Source organism: Oncorhynchus nerka, linkage group LG16 (assembly GCF_034236695.1).
Source record: "Oncorhynchus nerka isolate Pitt River linkage group LG16, Oner_Uvic_2.0, whole genome shotgun sequence".
In the NCBI taxonomy this organism is placed as follows: Eukaryota; Metazoa; Chordata; class Actinopteri; order Salmoniformes; family Salmonidae; genus Oncorhynchus; species Oncorhynchus nerka.
This window is the reverse complement of record NC_088411.1, coordinates 50,182,830-50,197,628: the sequence shown is the minus strand read 5'-3', so window position 1 is coordinate 50,197,628 and position 14,799 is coordinate 50,182,830. Positions and strand designations below refer to the sequence as shown.

The 14,799-nt window shown below is 48.9% G+C and overlaps 1 protein-coding gene across 1 annotated transcript in view; it reads left to right on the top strand.

Annotated features, from left to right (window-relative positions):
* The window catches only part of LOC115124607 (AT-rich interactive domain-containing protein 4B-like), a 292,870-nt gene that overhangs the window by 42,535 nt on the left and 235,536 nt on the right, over nucleotides 1-14,799 (top strand). The window contains 1 exon segment of the mRNA XM_065002341.1: nucleotides 10,253-10,363. Within this exon segment, the coding sequence (XP_064858413.1) occupies nucleotides 10,253-10,363 (111 nt within the window).

The following is a 14,799-nucleotide window of genomic DNA, read 5'->3' as shown; positions in this document are numbered from 1 at the left end:
GCTTTATTCTACACATCCCAGTTGGGGGGGTGGAGCTTCATTCTACACATCCCAGTTGGGGGTGGGGAGCTTCATTCTATACATCCCAGTTGGGGGGTGGGGGAGCTTCATTCTACACATCCCAGTTGGGGGGGCGGGGGAGCTTTATTCTACACATCCCAGTTGGGGGCGGGGGAGCTTCATTCTACACATCCCAGTTGGGGGGGTGGGGGAGCTTTATTCTACACATCCCAGTTGGGGGGAGCTTTATTCTACACATCCCAGTTAGGGGAGGTGGTGGACCTTTATTCTACACATCCCAGTTGGGGGGAGCTTTATTCTACACATCCCAGTTAGGGGGAGGGGGTGGAGCTTTATTCTACACATCCCAGTTGGGGGTGGGTGGAGCTTTATTCTACACATCCCAGTTAGGGGAGCTTTATTCTACACATCCCAGTTGGGGGAGCTTTATTCTACACATCCCAGTTGGGGGAGCTTTATTCTACACATCTCTGTTGGGGGAGCTTTATTCTACACATCCCAGTTGGGGGGAGCTTTATTCTACACATCCCAGTTGGGGGGAGCTTTATTCTACACATCCCAGTTGGGGGAGCTTTATTCTACACATCCCAGTTGGGGGAGCTTTATTCTACACATCCCAGTTGGGGGAGCTTTATTCTACACATCCCAGTTGGGGGAGCTTTATTCTACACATCCCAGTTGGGGGAGAGCTTTATTCTACACATCCCAGTTGGGGGTGGGTGGAGCTTTATTCTACACATCCCAGATGGGGGGAGCTTTATTCTACACATCCCAGTTGGGGGAGCTTTATTCTACACATCCCAGTTGGGGGGGGCTTTATTCTACACATCCCAGTTGGGGGGGAGCTTTATTCTACACATCCCAGTTGGGGGGGGAGCTTTATTCTACACATCCCAGTTGGGGGAGCTTTATTCTACACATCCCAGTTGGGGGGGAGCTTTATTCTACACATCCCAGTTGGGGGAGCTTTATTCTACACATCCCAGTTGGGGGGGAGCTTTATTCTACACATCCCAGTTGGGGGAGCTTTATTCTACACATCCCAGTTGGGGGAGCTTTATTCTACACATCCCAGTTGGGGGAGCTTTATTCTACACATCCCAGTTGGGGGGGAGCTTTATTCTACACATCCCAGTTGGGGGGGAGCTTTATTCTACACATCCCAGTTGGGGGAGCTTTATTCTACACATCCCAGTTGGGGGGAGCTTTATTCTACACATCCCATTTGGGGGGAGCTTTATTCTACACATCCCATTTGGGGGAGCTTTATTCTACACATCCCATTTGGGGGAGCTTTATTCTACACATCCCAGTTGGGGGGGGGGTGGAGCTTTATTCTACACATCCCAGTTGGGGGGGAGCTTTATTCTACACATCCCAGTTGGGGGAGCTTTATTCTACACATCCCAGTTGGGGGAGCTTTATTCTACACATCCCAGTTGGGGGAGCTTTATTCTACACATCCCATTTGGGGGAGCTTTATTCTACACATCCCATTTGGGGGAGTTTTATTCTACACATCCCATTTGGGGGAGCTTTATTCTACACATCCCATTTGGGGGAGCTTTATTCTACACATCCCAGTTGGGGGTGGGTGGAGCTTTATTCTACACATCCCAGTTGGGGGGGGAGCTTTATTCTACACATCCCAGTTGGGGGGGGAGCTTTATTCTACACATCCCAGTTGGGGGAGCTTTATTCTACACATCCCAGTTGGGGGGGAGCTTTATTCTACACATCCCAGTTGGGGGGGAGCTTTATTCTACACATCCCAGTTGGCGGGGGGGAGCTTTATTCTACACATCCCAGTTGGGGGAGCTTTATTCTACACATCCCAGTTGGGGGGAGCTTTATTCTACACATCCCATTTGGGGGAGCTTTATTCTACACATCCCAGTTGGGGGAGCTTTATTCTACACATCCCAGTTGGGGGGAGCTTTATTCTACACATCCCAGTTGGGGGGGCTTTATTCTACACATCCCAGTTGGGGGGTGGGTGGAGCTTTATTCTACACATCCCAGTTGGGGGAGCTTTATTCTACACATCCCAGTTGGGGGGAGCTTTATTCTACACATCCCAGTTGGGGGGGCTTTATTCTACACATCCCAGTTGGGGGCGGGGGAGCTTCATTCTTCACATCCCAGTTGGGGGGGGGGGAGCTTTATTCTACACATCCCAGTTGGCGGGGGAGCTTTATTCTACACATCCCAGTTGGGGGAGCTTTATTCTACACATCCCAGTTGGGGGAGCTTTATTCTACACATCCCATTTGGGGGAGCTTTATTCTACACATCCCAGTTGGGGGAGCTTTATTCTACACATCCCAGTTGGGGGGGAGCTTTATTCTACACATCCCAGTTGGGGGGCTTTATTCTACACATCCCAGTTGGGGGAGCTTTATTCTACACATCCCAGTTGGGGGGTGGGTGGAGCTTTATTCTACACATCCCAGTTGGGGGAGCTTTATTCTACACATCCCAGTTGGGGGGAGCTTTATTCTACACATCCCAGTTGGGGGCTTTATTCTACACATCCCAGTTGGGGGCGGGGGAGCTTCATTCTTCACATCCCAGTTGGGGGGTGGGGGAGCTTTATTCTACACATCCCAGTTGGGGGAGCTTTATTCTACACATTCCAGTTGGGGGAGCTTTATTCTACACATCCCAGTTAGGGGGAGGGGGTGGAGCTTTATTCTACACATCCCAGTTGGGGGTGGGTGGAGCTTTATTCTACACATCCCAGTTGGGGGAGCTTTATTCAACACATCCCAGTTGGGGGGGTGGGTGGAGCTTCATTCTACACTTCCCAGTTGGGGGGGGGGGGGAGCTTCATTCTACACATCCCAGTTGGGGGGGTGGGGGAGCTTTATTCTACACATCCCAGTTGGGTGGGGGAGCTTTATTCTACACATCCCAGTTGGGGGGGAGCTTTATTCTACACATCCCAGTTGGGGGAGCTTTATTCTACACATCCCAGTTAGGGGGGAGGGGTGGAGCTTTATTCTACACATCCCAGTTGGGGGAGCTTTATTCAACACATCCCATTTGGGGGGTGGGTGGAGCTTCATTCTACACTTCCCAGTTGGGGGGGGCTGGGGGAGCTTCATTCTACACATCCCAGTTGGGGGAGCTTTATTCTAACATCCCAGTTGGGGGAGCTTTATTCTACACATCCCAGTTGGGGGTGGGGTGGAGCTTCATTCTACACATCCCAGTTGGGGGGGTGGGGGAGCTTCATTCTACACATCCCAGTTGGGGGGGCGGGGGAGCTTTATTCTACACATCCCAGTTGGGGGCGGGGGAGCTTCATTCTACACATCCCAGTTGGGGGGTGGGGGAGCTTTATTCTACACATCCCAGTTGGGGGGAGCTTTATTCTACACATCCCAGTTGGGGGAGCTTTATTCTACACATCCCAGTTAGGGGGAGGGGTGGAGCTTTATTCTACACATCCCAGTTGGGGGTGGGTGGAGCTTTATTCTTCACATCCCAGTTGGGGGAGCTTTATTCAACACATCCCAGTTGGGGGGTGGGTGGAGCTTCATTCTACACTTCCCAGTTGGGGGGGACTGGGGGATCTTCATTCTACACATCCCAGTTGGGGGAGCTTTATTCTAACATCCCAGTTGGGGGGGGGGAGCTTTATTCTACACATCCCAGTTGGGGGTGGAGCTTCATTCTACACATCCCAGTTGGGGGCGGGGGAGCTTCATTCTACACATCCCAGTTGGGGGGGGGGGAGCTTCATTCTACACATCCCAGTTGGGGGGGCGGGGGAGCTTTATTCTACACATCCCAGTTGGGGGCGGGGAGCTTCATTCTACACATCCCAGTTGGGGGGTGGGGGGAGCTTTATTCTACACATCCCAGTTGGGGGAGCTTTATTCTACACATCCCAGTTAGGGGGAGGTGGTGGAGCTTTATTCTACACATCCCAGTTGGGGGAGCTTTATTCTACACATCCCAGTTAGGGGGAGGGGGTGGAGCTTTATTCTACACATCCCAGTTGGGGGTGGGTGGAGCTTTATTCTACACATCCCAGTTGGGGGTGGGTGGAGCTTTATTCTACACATCCCAGTTGGGGGAGCTTTATTCTACACATCCCAGTTGGGGGAGCTTTATTCTACACATCCCAGTTGGGGGAGCTTTATTCTACACATCCCTGTTGGGGGAGCTTTATTCTACACATCCCAGTTGGGGGGGGAGCTTTATTCTACACATCCCAGTTGGGGGAGCTTTATTCTACACATCCCAGTTGGGGGAGCTTTATTCTACACATCCCAGTTGGGGGAGCTTTATTCTACACATCCCAGTTGGGGGAGCTTTATTCTACACATCCCAGTTGGGGGAGCTTTATTCTACACATCCCAGTTGGGGGTGGGTGGAGCTTTATTCTACACATCCCAGATCGGGGGAGCTTTATTCTACACATCCCAGTTGGGGGGGAGCTTTATTCTACACATCCCAGATTAGGGGGAGCTTTATTCTACACATCCCAGTTGGGGGAGCTTTATTCTACACATCCCAGTTGGGGGAGCTTTATTCTACACATCCCAGTTGGGGGGAGCTTTATTCTACACATCCCAGTTGGGGGGGAGCTTTATTCTACACATCCCAGTTGGGGGAACTTTATTCTACACATCCCATTTGGGGGAGCTTTATTCTACACATCCCATTTGGGGGAGCTTTATTCTACACATCCCATTTGGGGGGCTTTATTCTACACATCCCATTTGGGGGAGCTTTATTCTACACATCCCAGTTAGGGGGAGGGGTGGAGCTTTATTCTACACATCCCAGTTGGGGGTGGGTGGAGCTTTATTCTACACATCCCAGTTGGGGGAGCTTTATTCTACACATCCCAGTTGGGGGGAGCTTTATTCTACACATCCCAGTTGGGGGAGCTTTATTCTACACATCCCTGTTGGGGGAGCTTTATTCTACACATCCCAGTTGGGAGGGAGCTTTATTCTACACATCCCAGTTGGGGGTGCTTTATTCTACACATCCCAGTTGGGGGAGCTTTATTCTACACATCCCAGTTGGGGGGGAGCTTTATTCTACACATCCCAGTTGGGGGAGCTTTATTCTACACATCCCAGTTCGGGGAACTTTATTCTACACATCCCAGTTGGGGGTGCTTTATTCTACACATCCCATTTGGGGGAGCTTTATTCTACACATCCCATTTGGGGGGAGCTTTATTCTACACATCCCATTTGGGGGAGCTTTATTCTACACATCCCATTTGGGGGAGCTTTATTCTACACATCCCATTGGGGGGGAGCTTTATTCTACACATCCCAGTTGGGGGGGGGGTGGAGCTTCATTCTACACATCCCAGTAGGGGGGGGGGGTGGAGCTTCATTCTACACATCCCAGTTGGGGGGCTTTATGCTACACATCCCAGTTGGGGGGAAGGCTTTATTCTACATATGTTTCCCATGCCAATTAAGCCCTGTGAATTGAGGGAGAGAGGGAGGGAGGTTGCTCAGCTGTTACAGTCCTCAGTGAGGGGAATATCGACAGAGGTTGAGGCTGAGAAACTCAGGGTATTCCCTCTTATTTTACTAACCTTGTAGGGGAATTTATCTATGGTAAACAACTTTACAAACCTCACTATTATAACTGTCATGAGCATGACAAATCTAAATCTGATGAGACTACTGAACAAACCACAATATTATTTACTGTCGTGATGGTTATGGCCAACGTAAATCTAAAACAATTAATCAAACCTCAGCTGTGGTTGCTATCAGCAGGCTACCTGAGGCTGTGGTTGCTATCAGCAGGCTACCTGAGGCTGTGGTTGCTATCAGCAGGCTACCTGAGGCTGTGGTTGCTATCAGCAGGCTACCTGAGGCTGTGGTTGCTATCAGCAGGCTACCTGAGGCTGTGGTTGCTATCAGCAGGCTACCTGAGGCTGTGGTTGCTATCAGCAGGCTACCTGAGGCTGTGGGCTTGCTATCAGCAGGCTACCTGAGGCTGTGGTTGCTATCAGCAGGCTACCTGAGGCTGTGGTTGCTATCAGCAGGCTACCTGAGGCTGTGGTTGCTATCAGCAGGCTACCTGAGGCTGTGGTTGCTATCAGCAGGCTACCTGAGGCTGTGGTTGCTATCAGCAGGCTACCTGAGGCTGTGGTTGCTATCAGCAGGCTACCTGAGGCTGTGGTTGCTATCAGCAGGCTACCTGAGGCTGTGGTTGCTATCAGCAGGCTACCTGAGGCTGTGGTTGCTATCAGCAGGCTACCTGAGGCTGTGGTTGCTATCAGCAGGCTACCTGAGGCTGTGGTTGCTATCAGCAGGCTACCTGAGGCTGTGGTTGCTATCAGCAGGCTACCTGAGGCTGTGGTTGCTATCAGCAGGCTACCTGAGGCTGTGGTTGCTATCAGCAGGCTACCTGAGGCTGTGGTTGCTATCAGCAGGCTACCTGAGGCTGTGGTTGCTATCAGCAGGCTACCTGAGGCTGTGGTTGCTATCAGCAGGCTACCTGAGGCTGTGGTTGCTATCAGCAGGCTACCTGAGGCTGTGGTTGCTATCAGCAGGCTACCTGAGGCTGTGGTTGCTATCAGCAGGCTACCTGAGGCTGTGGTTGCTATCAGCAGGCTACCTGAGGCTGTGGTTGCTATCAGCAGGCTACCTGAGGCTGTGGTTGCTATCAGCAGGCTACCTGAGGCTGTGGTTGCTATCAGCAGGCTACCTGAGGCTGTGGTTGCTATCAGCAGGCTACCTGAGGCTGTGGTTGCTATCAGCAGGCTACCTGAGGCTGTGGTTGCTATCAGCAGGCTACCTGAGGCTGTGGTTGCTATCAGCAGGCTACCTGAGGCTGTGGTTGCTATCAGCAGGCTACCTGAGGCTGTGGTTGCTATCAGCAGGCTACCTGAGGCTGTGGTTGCTATCAGCAGGCTACCTGAGGCTGTGGTTGCTATCAGCAGGCTACCTGAGGCTGTGGTTGCTATCAGCAGGCTACCTGAGGCTGTGGTTGCTATCAGCAGGCTACCTGAGGCTGTGGTTGCTATCAGCAGGCTACCTGAGGCTGTGGTTGCTATCAGCAGGCTACCTGAGGCTGTGGTTGCTATCAGCAGGCTACCTGAGGCTGTGGTTGCTATCAGCAGGCTACCTGAGGCTGTGGTTGCTATCAGCAGGCTACCTGAGGCTGTGGTTGCTATCAGCAGGCTACCTGAGGCTGTGGTTGCTATCAGCAGGCTACCTGAGGCTGTGGTTGCTATCAGCAGGCTACCTGAGGCTGTGGTTGCTATCAGCAGGCTACCTGAGGCTGTGGTTGCTATCAGCAGGCTACCTGAGGCTGTGGTTGCTATCAGCAGGCTACCTGAGGCTGTGGTTGCTATCAGCAGGCTACCTGAGGCTGTGGTTGCTATCAGCAGGCTACCTGAGGCTGTGGTTGCTATCAGCAGGCTACCTGAGGCTGTGGTTGCTATCAGCAGGCTACCTGAGGCTGTGGTTGCTATCAGCAGGCTACCTGAGGCTGTGGTTGCTATCAGCAGGCTACCTGCGGCTGTGGTTGCTATCAGCAGGCTACCTGCGGCTGTGGTTGCTATCAGCAGGCTACCTGCGGCTGTGGTTGCTATCAGCAGGCTACAGTTGAGAATACTGAAGCACATACTCAATATGCACTTTGACAAACCACAAGGCATTTTATTGTATTTTTCTGATTCCCTCTGTCACTAATCTCGTCTATCAAAACAGCATTTTCCTCTCCTGTTGTCTCTCGGGATGTGGAGGTCCTGAGTTGGCGTGGTTACTCGTGGTCTGCGGTTGTGAAGCCGGTTGGACGTACTGCCAAATTCTCTAAAACAACGATGGAGGCGGCTTATGGTAGAAAAAGGATCATTCAATTCTTTGGCAACAGCTCTGGTGGATATTCATGCAGTCAGCCAATTGCCCCCTCAACTTGAGACATCTGTTGTGTTGTGACAGATCAGCACATTTTAGAGTGGTGAAATGGTAATTCTTGAACAGAATAATATGATATACCACACGTGTCAGTTGGATGAATTATGTAGGAAGAGGAGAAAAGCTCAATAACAGATGTAAACAAACATTTTTGAGAAATAACTTTTTGTTTATGGAACATTTCTGGGATCTTTTTTTTTCAGCTCATGAAACATGGGACTAACACTTGACATGTTTCTATTTTTTGTTCAATGTGTGTGTGTATAGCCTTAAGGTATTCTGTTTCAATAAAAACACATTCTGCATAGTGGCTTGCGCTGTTAAGTTTTGGCATTTTCAGCTAACCATACTAAATTGTATTTATAAAACATTTGCAAAAATGTCCAAAAACCTTTTTTTTTTTTTCATTAGTACTGTCTGGATTCACTCTACCTGGGGATGAATATAGTACTGTCTGGATTCACTCTACCTGGGGATGAATATAGTACTGGCTGGATTCACTCTACCTGGGGATGAATATAGTACTGGCTGGATTCACTCTACCTGGGGATGAATATAGTACTGGCTGGATTCACTCTACCTGGGGATGAATATAGTACTGGCTGGATTCACTCTACCTGGGGATGAATATAGTACTGGCTGAATTCACTCTACCTGGGGATGCATATAGTACTGGCTGGATTCACTCTACCTGGGGATGAATATAGTACTGGCTGGATTCACTCTACCTGGGGATGAATATAGTACTGGCTGGATTCACTCTACCTGGGGATGAATGTAGTACTGGCTGAATTCACGTTCACCCCTGGGGATGAATATAGTACTGGCTGGATTCACTCTACCTGGGGATGAATATAGTACTGGCTGGATTCACTCTACCTGGGGATGAATATAGTACTGGCTGGATTCACTCTAGCTGGGGATGAATATAGTACTGGCTGGATTCACTCTACCTGGGGATGAATATAGTACTGGCTGGATAAACTCTACCTGGGGATGAATATAGTACTGTCTGGATTCACTCTACGTGGGGATGAATATAGTACTGTCTGGATTCACTCTACCTGGGGATGAATATAGTACTGGCTGGATTCACTCTACCTGGGGATGAATATAGTACTGGCTGAATTCACTCTACCTGGGGATGCATATAGTACTGGCTGGATTCACTCTACCTGGGGATGAATATAGTACTGGCTGGATTCACTCTACCTGGGGATGAATATAGTACTGGCTGGATTCACTCTACCTGGGGATGAATGTAGTACTGGCTGAATTCACGTTCACCCCTGGGGATGAATATAGTACTGGCTGGATTCACTCTACCTGGGGATGAATATAGTACTGGCTGGATTCACTCTACCTGGGGATGAATGTAGTACTGGCTGGATTCACTCTAGCTGGGGATGAATGTAGTACTGGCTGGATTCACTCTACCTGGGGATGAATATAGTACTGGCTGGATTCACTCTAGCTGGGGATGAATATAGTACTGGCTGGATTCACTCTACCTGGGGATGAATATAGTACTGGCTGGATTCACTCTACCTGGGGATGAATATAGTACTGGCTGGATTCACTCTACCTGGGGATGAATATAGTACTGGCTGGATTCACTCTACCTGGGGATGAATATAGTACTGGCTGGATTCACTCTACCTGGGGATGAATATAGTACTGGCTGGATTCACTCTACCTGGGGATGAATATAGTACTGGCTGGATTCACTCTACCTGGGGATGAATATAGTACTGGCTGGATTCACTCTAGCTGGGGATGAATATAGTACTGGCTGGATTCACTTCCCCTCAGACCTTACTGATTTGTTATCCTTGGTCGTATACACTAGTAGGAACCAAACAGAACGGGCCAAAGCAGAGAGGGACCTAAATGAATTTGTCCAATAAATGCTTGTTCTTGTTTTCCGTTGCAAAATGTTTTAAATTGTGCACTAATGAATATAACCCTAAACTTGTGCACTAATGAATATAACCCTAAACTTGTGCACTAATGAATATAACCCTAAACTTGTGCACTAATGAATATAACCCTAAACTTGTGCACTAATGAATATAACCCTAAACTTGTGCACTAATGAATATAACCCTAAACTTGTGCACTAATGAATATAACCCTAAACTTCGTTGCAGATCTCACTGGTATTATTCACTCACTGACGCCTCTCACTGTTCTGTCCTGACTTGAATCATTTGAGTCTCTTGTTCCTCTCCACTAATCTGAATGTCATCATTGACTCACTTCTACTCACGGTGTCTCCCTCCCTCCCTCCCTCCCTCCCTCCCTCCCTCTCTGTCTAGACTCCGGAGGAGCCGCCCTACCTGACAGTGGGCACTGATGTCAGCGCCAAGTACAGAGGTGCTTTCTGTGAGGCCAAGATTAAGACTGCCAAGAGACTGGTCAAGGCCAAGGTAACTGTTCAACACTTAATGATCAGGAGATGTAATTTTGTCCTTTCTTAGTTTGGTATGACTGTAGAATTTGCAATGGAGCAGAAAGAGTTTTAGCACCAGGCTAGTTGTAGCACCAGGCTAGTTGTAGCACCAGGCTAGTTGTAGCACCAGGCTAGTTGTAGCACCAGGCTAGTTGTAGCACCAGGCTAGTTGTAGCACCAGGCTAGTTGTAGCACCATTTCTTACCGTGAATCAGTTTTTATTTTTTTCTTCATAATCTTTGAAGTAACTATGTTTTAATTGTACAATTAATATGAATTGACAAAAAGTTTCATGGACTGAATTGCTGTTTATAGATGTTCTCACCCCCCCTATGGTGCCTCCTCTAGCTGTTTATAGATGTTCTCACCCCCCCTATGGTGCCTCCTCTAGCTGTTTATAGATGTTCTCACCCCCCCTATGGTGCCTCCTCTAGCTGTTTATAGATGTTCTCACCCCCCCTATGGTGCCTCCTCAGCCTCCTCCAGCTGTTTATAGATGTTCTCACCCCCTATGGTGCCTCCTCCAGCTGTTTATAGATGTTCTCACCCCCCTATGGTGCCTCCTCCAGCTGTTTATAGATGTTCTCACCCCCCTATGGTGCCTCCTCCAGCTGTTTTTAGATGTTCTCACCCCCCTATGGTGCCTCCTCTAGCTGTTTATAGATGTTCTCATTAACCCCTATGGTGCCTCCTCCAGCTGTTTTTAGATGTTCTCACCCCCTATGGTGCCTCCTCTAGCTGTTTATAGATGTTCTCCTCCCCCTATGGTGCCTCCTCAGCCTCCTCTAGCTGTTTATAGATGTTCTCACCCCCCCTATGGTGCCTCCTCAGCCTCCTCCAGCTGTTTATAGATGTTCTCATTAACCCCTATGGTGCCTCCTCAGCCTCCTCCAGCTGTTTATAGATGTTCTCATTAACCCCTATGGTGCCTCCTCAGCCTCCTCTAGCTGTTTATAGATGTTCTCATTAACCCCTATGGTGCCTCCTCAGCCTCCTCCAGCTGTTTATAGATGTTCTCATTAACCCCTATGGTGCCTCCTCTAGCTGTTTATAGATGTTCTCACCCCCCCTATGGTGCCTCCTCTAGCTGTTTATAGATGTTCTCACCCCCCCTATGGTGCCTCCTCTAGCTGTTTATAGATGTTCTCACCCCCCCTATGGTGCCTCCTCCAGCTGTTTTTAGATGTTCTCACCCCCCCTATGGTGCCTCCTCTAGCTGTTTATAGATGTTCTCATTAACCCCTATGGTGCCTCCTCCAGCTGTTTTTAGATGTTCTCACCCCCCCTATGGTGCCTCCTCTAGCTGTTTATAGATGTTCTCCTCCCCCCCTATGGTGCCTCCTCAGCCTCCTCTAGCTGTTTATAGATGTTCTCACCCCCCCTATGGTGCCTCCTCAGCCTCCTCCAGCTGTTTATAGATGTTCTCATTAACCCCTATGGTGCCTCCTCAGCCTCCTCCAGCTGTTTATAGATGTTCTCATTAACCCCTATGGTGCCTCCTCAGCCTCCTCTAGCTGTTTATAGATGTTCTCATTAACCCCTATGGTGCCTCCTCAGCCTCCTCCAGCTGTTTATAGATGTTCTCATTAACCCCTATGGTGCCTCCTCTAGCTGTTTATAGATGTTCTCACCCCCTATGGTGCCTCCTCTAGCTGTTTATAGATGTTCTCACCCCCTATGGTGCCTCCTCTAGCTGTTTATAGATGTTCTCACCCCCCTATGGTGCCTCCTCTAGCTGTTTATAGATGTTCTCACCCCCTATGGTGCCTCCTCTAGCTGTTTATAGATGTTCTCACCCCCTATGGTGCCTCCTCTAGCTGTTTATAGATGTTCTCACCCCCTATGGTGCCTCCTCTAGCTGTTTATAGATGTTCTCCTCCCCCCTATGGTGCCTCCTCAGCCTCCTCCAGCTGTTTATAGATGTTCTCATTAACCCCTATGGTGCCTCCTCAGCCTCCTCCAGCTGTTTTTAGATGTTCTCCTCCCCCCTATGGTGCCTCCTCTAGCTGTTTATAGATGTTCTCATCCCCCCTATGGTGCCTCCTCTAGCTGTTTATAGATGTTCTCACCCCCCCTATGGTGCCTCCTCTAGCTGTTTATAGATGTTCTCATTAACCCCTATGGTGCCTCCTCAGCCTCCTCCAGCTGTTTATAGATGTTCTCATTAACCCCTATGGTGCCTCCTCAGCCTCCTCCAGCTGTTTATAGATGTTCTCACCCCCCCTATGGTGCCTCCTCCAGCTGTTTTTAGATGTTCTCACCCCCCCTATGGTGCCTCCTCTAGCTGTTTATAGATGTTCTCCTCCCCCCTATGGTGCCTCCTCAGCCTCCTCCAGCTGTTTATAGATGTTCTCACCCCCCCTATGGTGCCTCCTCAGCCTCCTCCAGCTGTTTATAGATGTTCTCATTAACCCCTATGGTGCCTCCTCCAGCTGTTTTTAGATGTTCTCCTCCCCCCTATGGTGCCTCCTCAGCCTCCTCCAGCTGTTTTTAGATGTTCTCCTCCCCCCTATGGTGCCTCCTCTAGCTGTTTATAGATGTTCTCATCCCCCCTATGGTGCCTCCTCTAGCTGTTTATAGATGTTCTCACCCCCCCTATGGTGCCTCCTCTAGCTGTTTATAGATGTTCTCCTCCCCCTATGGTGCCTCCTCAGCCTCCTCCAGCTGTTTTTAGATGTTCTCACCCCCTATGGTGCCTCCTCTAGCTGTTTATAGATGTTCTCCTCCCCCTATGGTGCCTCCTCCAGCTGTTTTTAGATGTTCTCACCCCCTATGGTGCCTCCTCTAGCTGTTTTTAGATGTTCTCACCCCCCTATGGTGCCTCCTCTAGCTGTTTTTAGATGTTCTCACCCCCCTATGGTGCCTCCTCTAGTTGTTTATAGATGTTCTCACCCCCCTATGGTGCCTCCTCTAGCTGTTTTTAGATGTTCTCACCCCCTATGGTGCCTCCTCCAGCTGTTTTTAGATGTTCTCACCCCCCCTATGGTGCCTCCTCTAGTTGTTTATAGATGCTCTCCTCCCCCCCACACACCACATGAATGGAGAGAGACACCACAGCACTACATAAATGGAGAGAGACACCACAGCACTACAAAAATGGAGAGAGACACCACAACACTACATAAATGGAGAGAGACACCACACCACTACATAGAGAGAGAGACGCCACAACACTACATAGAGAGAGACACCACAACACTACATAAATGGAGAGAGACACCACAACACTACATAAAGAGAGAGAGACACCACAACACTACATAAATGGAGAGAGACGCCACAACACTACATAAAGAGAGACACCACAACACTACATAAAGAGAGACACCACAACACTACATAGAGAGAGAGACACTACAACACTACATAAAGAGAGACACTACAACACTACATAGAGAGAGAGACACCACAACACTACATAGAGAGAGAGACGCCACAACACTACATAGAGAGAGAGACGCCACAACACTACATAGAGAGAGAGACCACAACACTACATAAAGAGAGAGACACCACAACACTACATAAAGAGAGACACCACAACACTACATAGAGAGAGACACCACAACACTACATAAAGAGAGACACCACAACACTACATAAAGAGAGACACCACAACACTACATAAAGAGAGACACTACAACACTACATAAAGAGAGACACCACAACACTAAATAAAGAGAGACACTACAACACTACATAGAGAGAGACAACACTACATAAAGAGAGAGACCACAACACTAGATAGAGAGAGAGACGCCACAACACTACATAAAGAGAGAGAGACACCACAGCACTACATAAAGAGAGACGCCACAACACTACATAAAGAGAGACAACACAACACTACATAGAGAGAGATACACCACAACACTACATAAAGAGAGAGAGACACCACAGCACTACATAAAGAGAGACGCCACAACACTACATAAAGAGAGACAACACAACACTACATAGAGAGAGACACCACAACACTACATAAAGAGAGACAACACAACACTACATAGAGAGAGAGACGCCACAACACTACATAAAGAGAGAGAGAGACCACAACACTACATAAAGAGAGACGCCACAACACTACATAGAGAGAGAGACACCACAACACTACATAAAGAGAGACGCCACAACACTACATAGAGAGAGAGAGACCACAACACTACATACAGAGAGAGACACCACAACACTACATAAAGAGAGAGACACTACAACACTACATAGAGAGAGAGACGCTTCAACACTACATAGAGAGAGAGACACTACAACACTACATAAAGAGAGACACCACAACACTACATAGAGAGAGAGACACTACAACACTACATAAAGAGAGACACTACAACACTACATAGAGAGAGACACCACAACACTACATAGAGAGACGCCACAACACTACATAGAGAGAGAGAC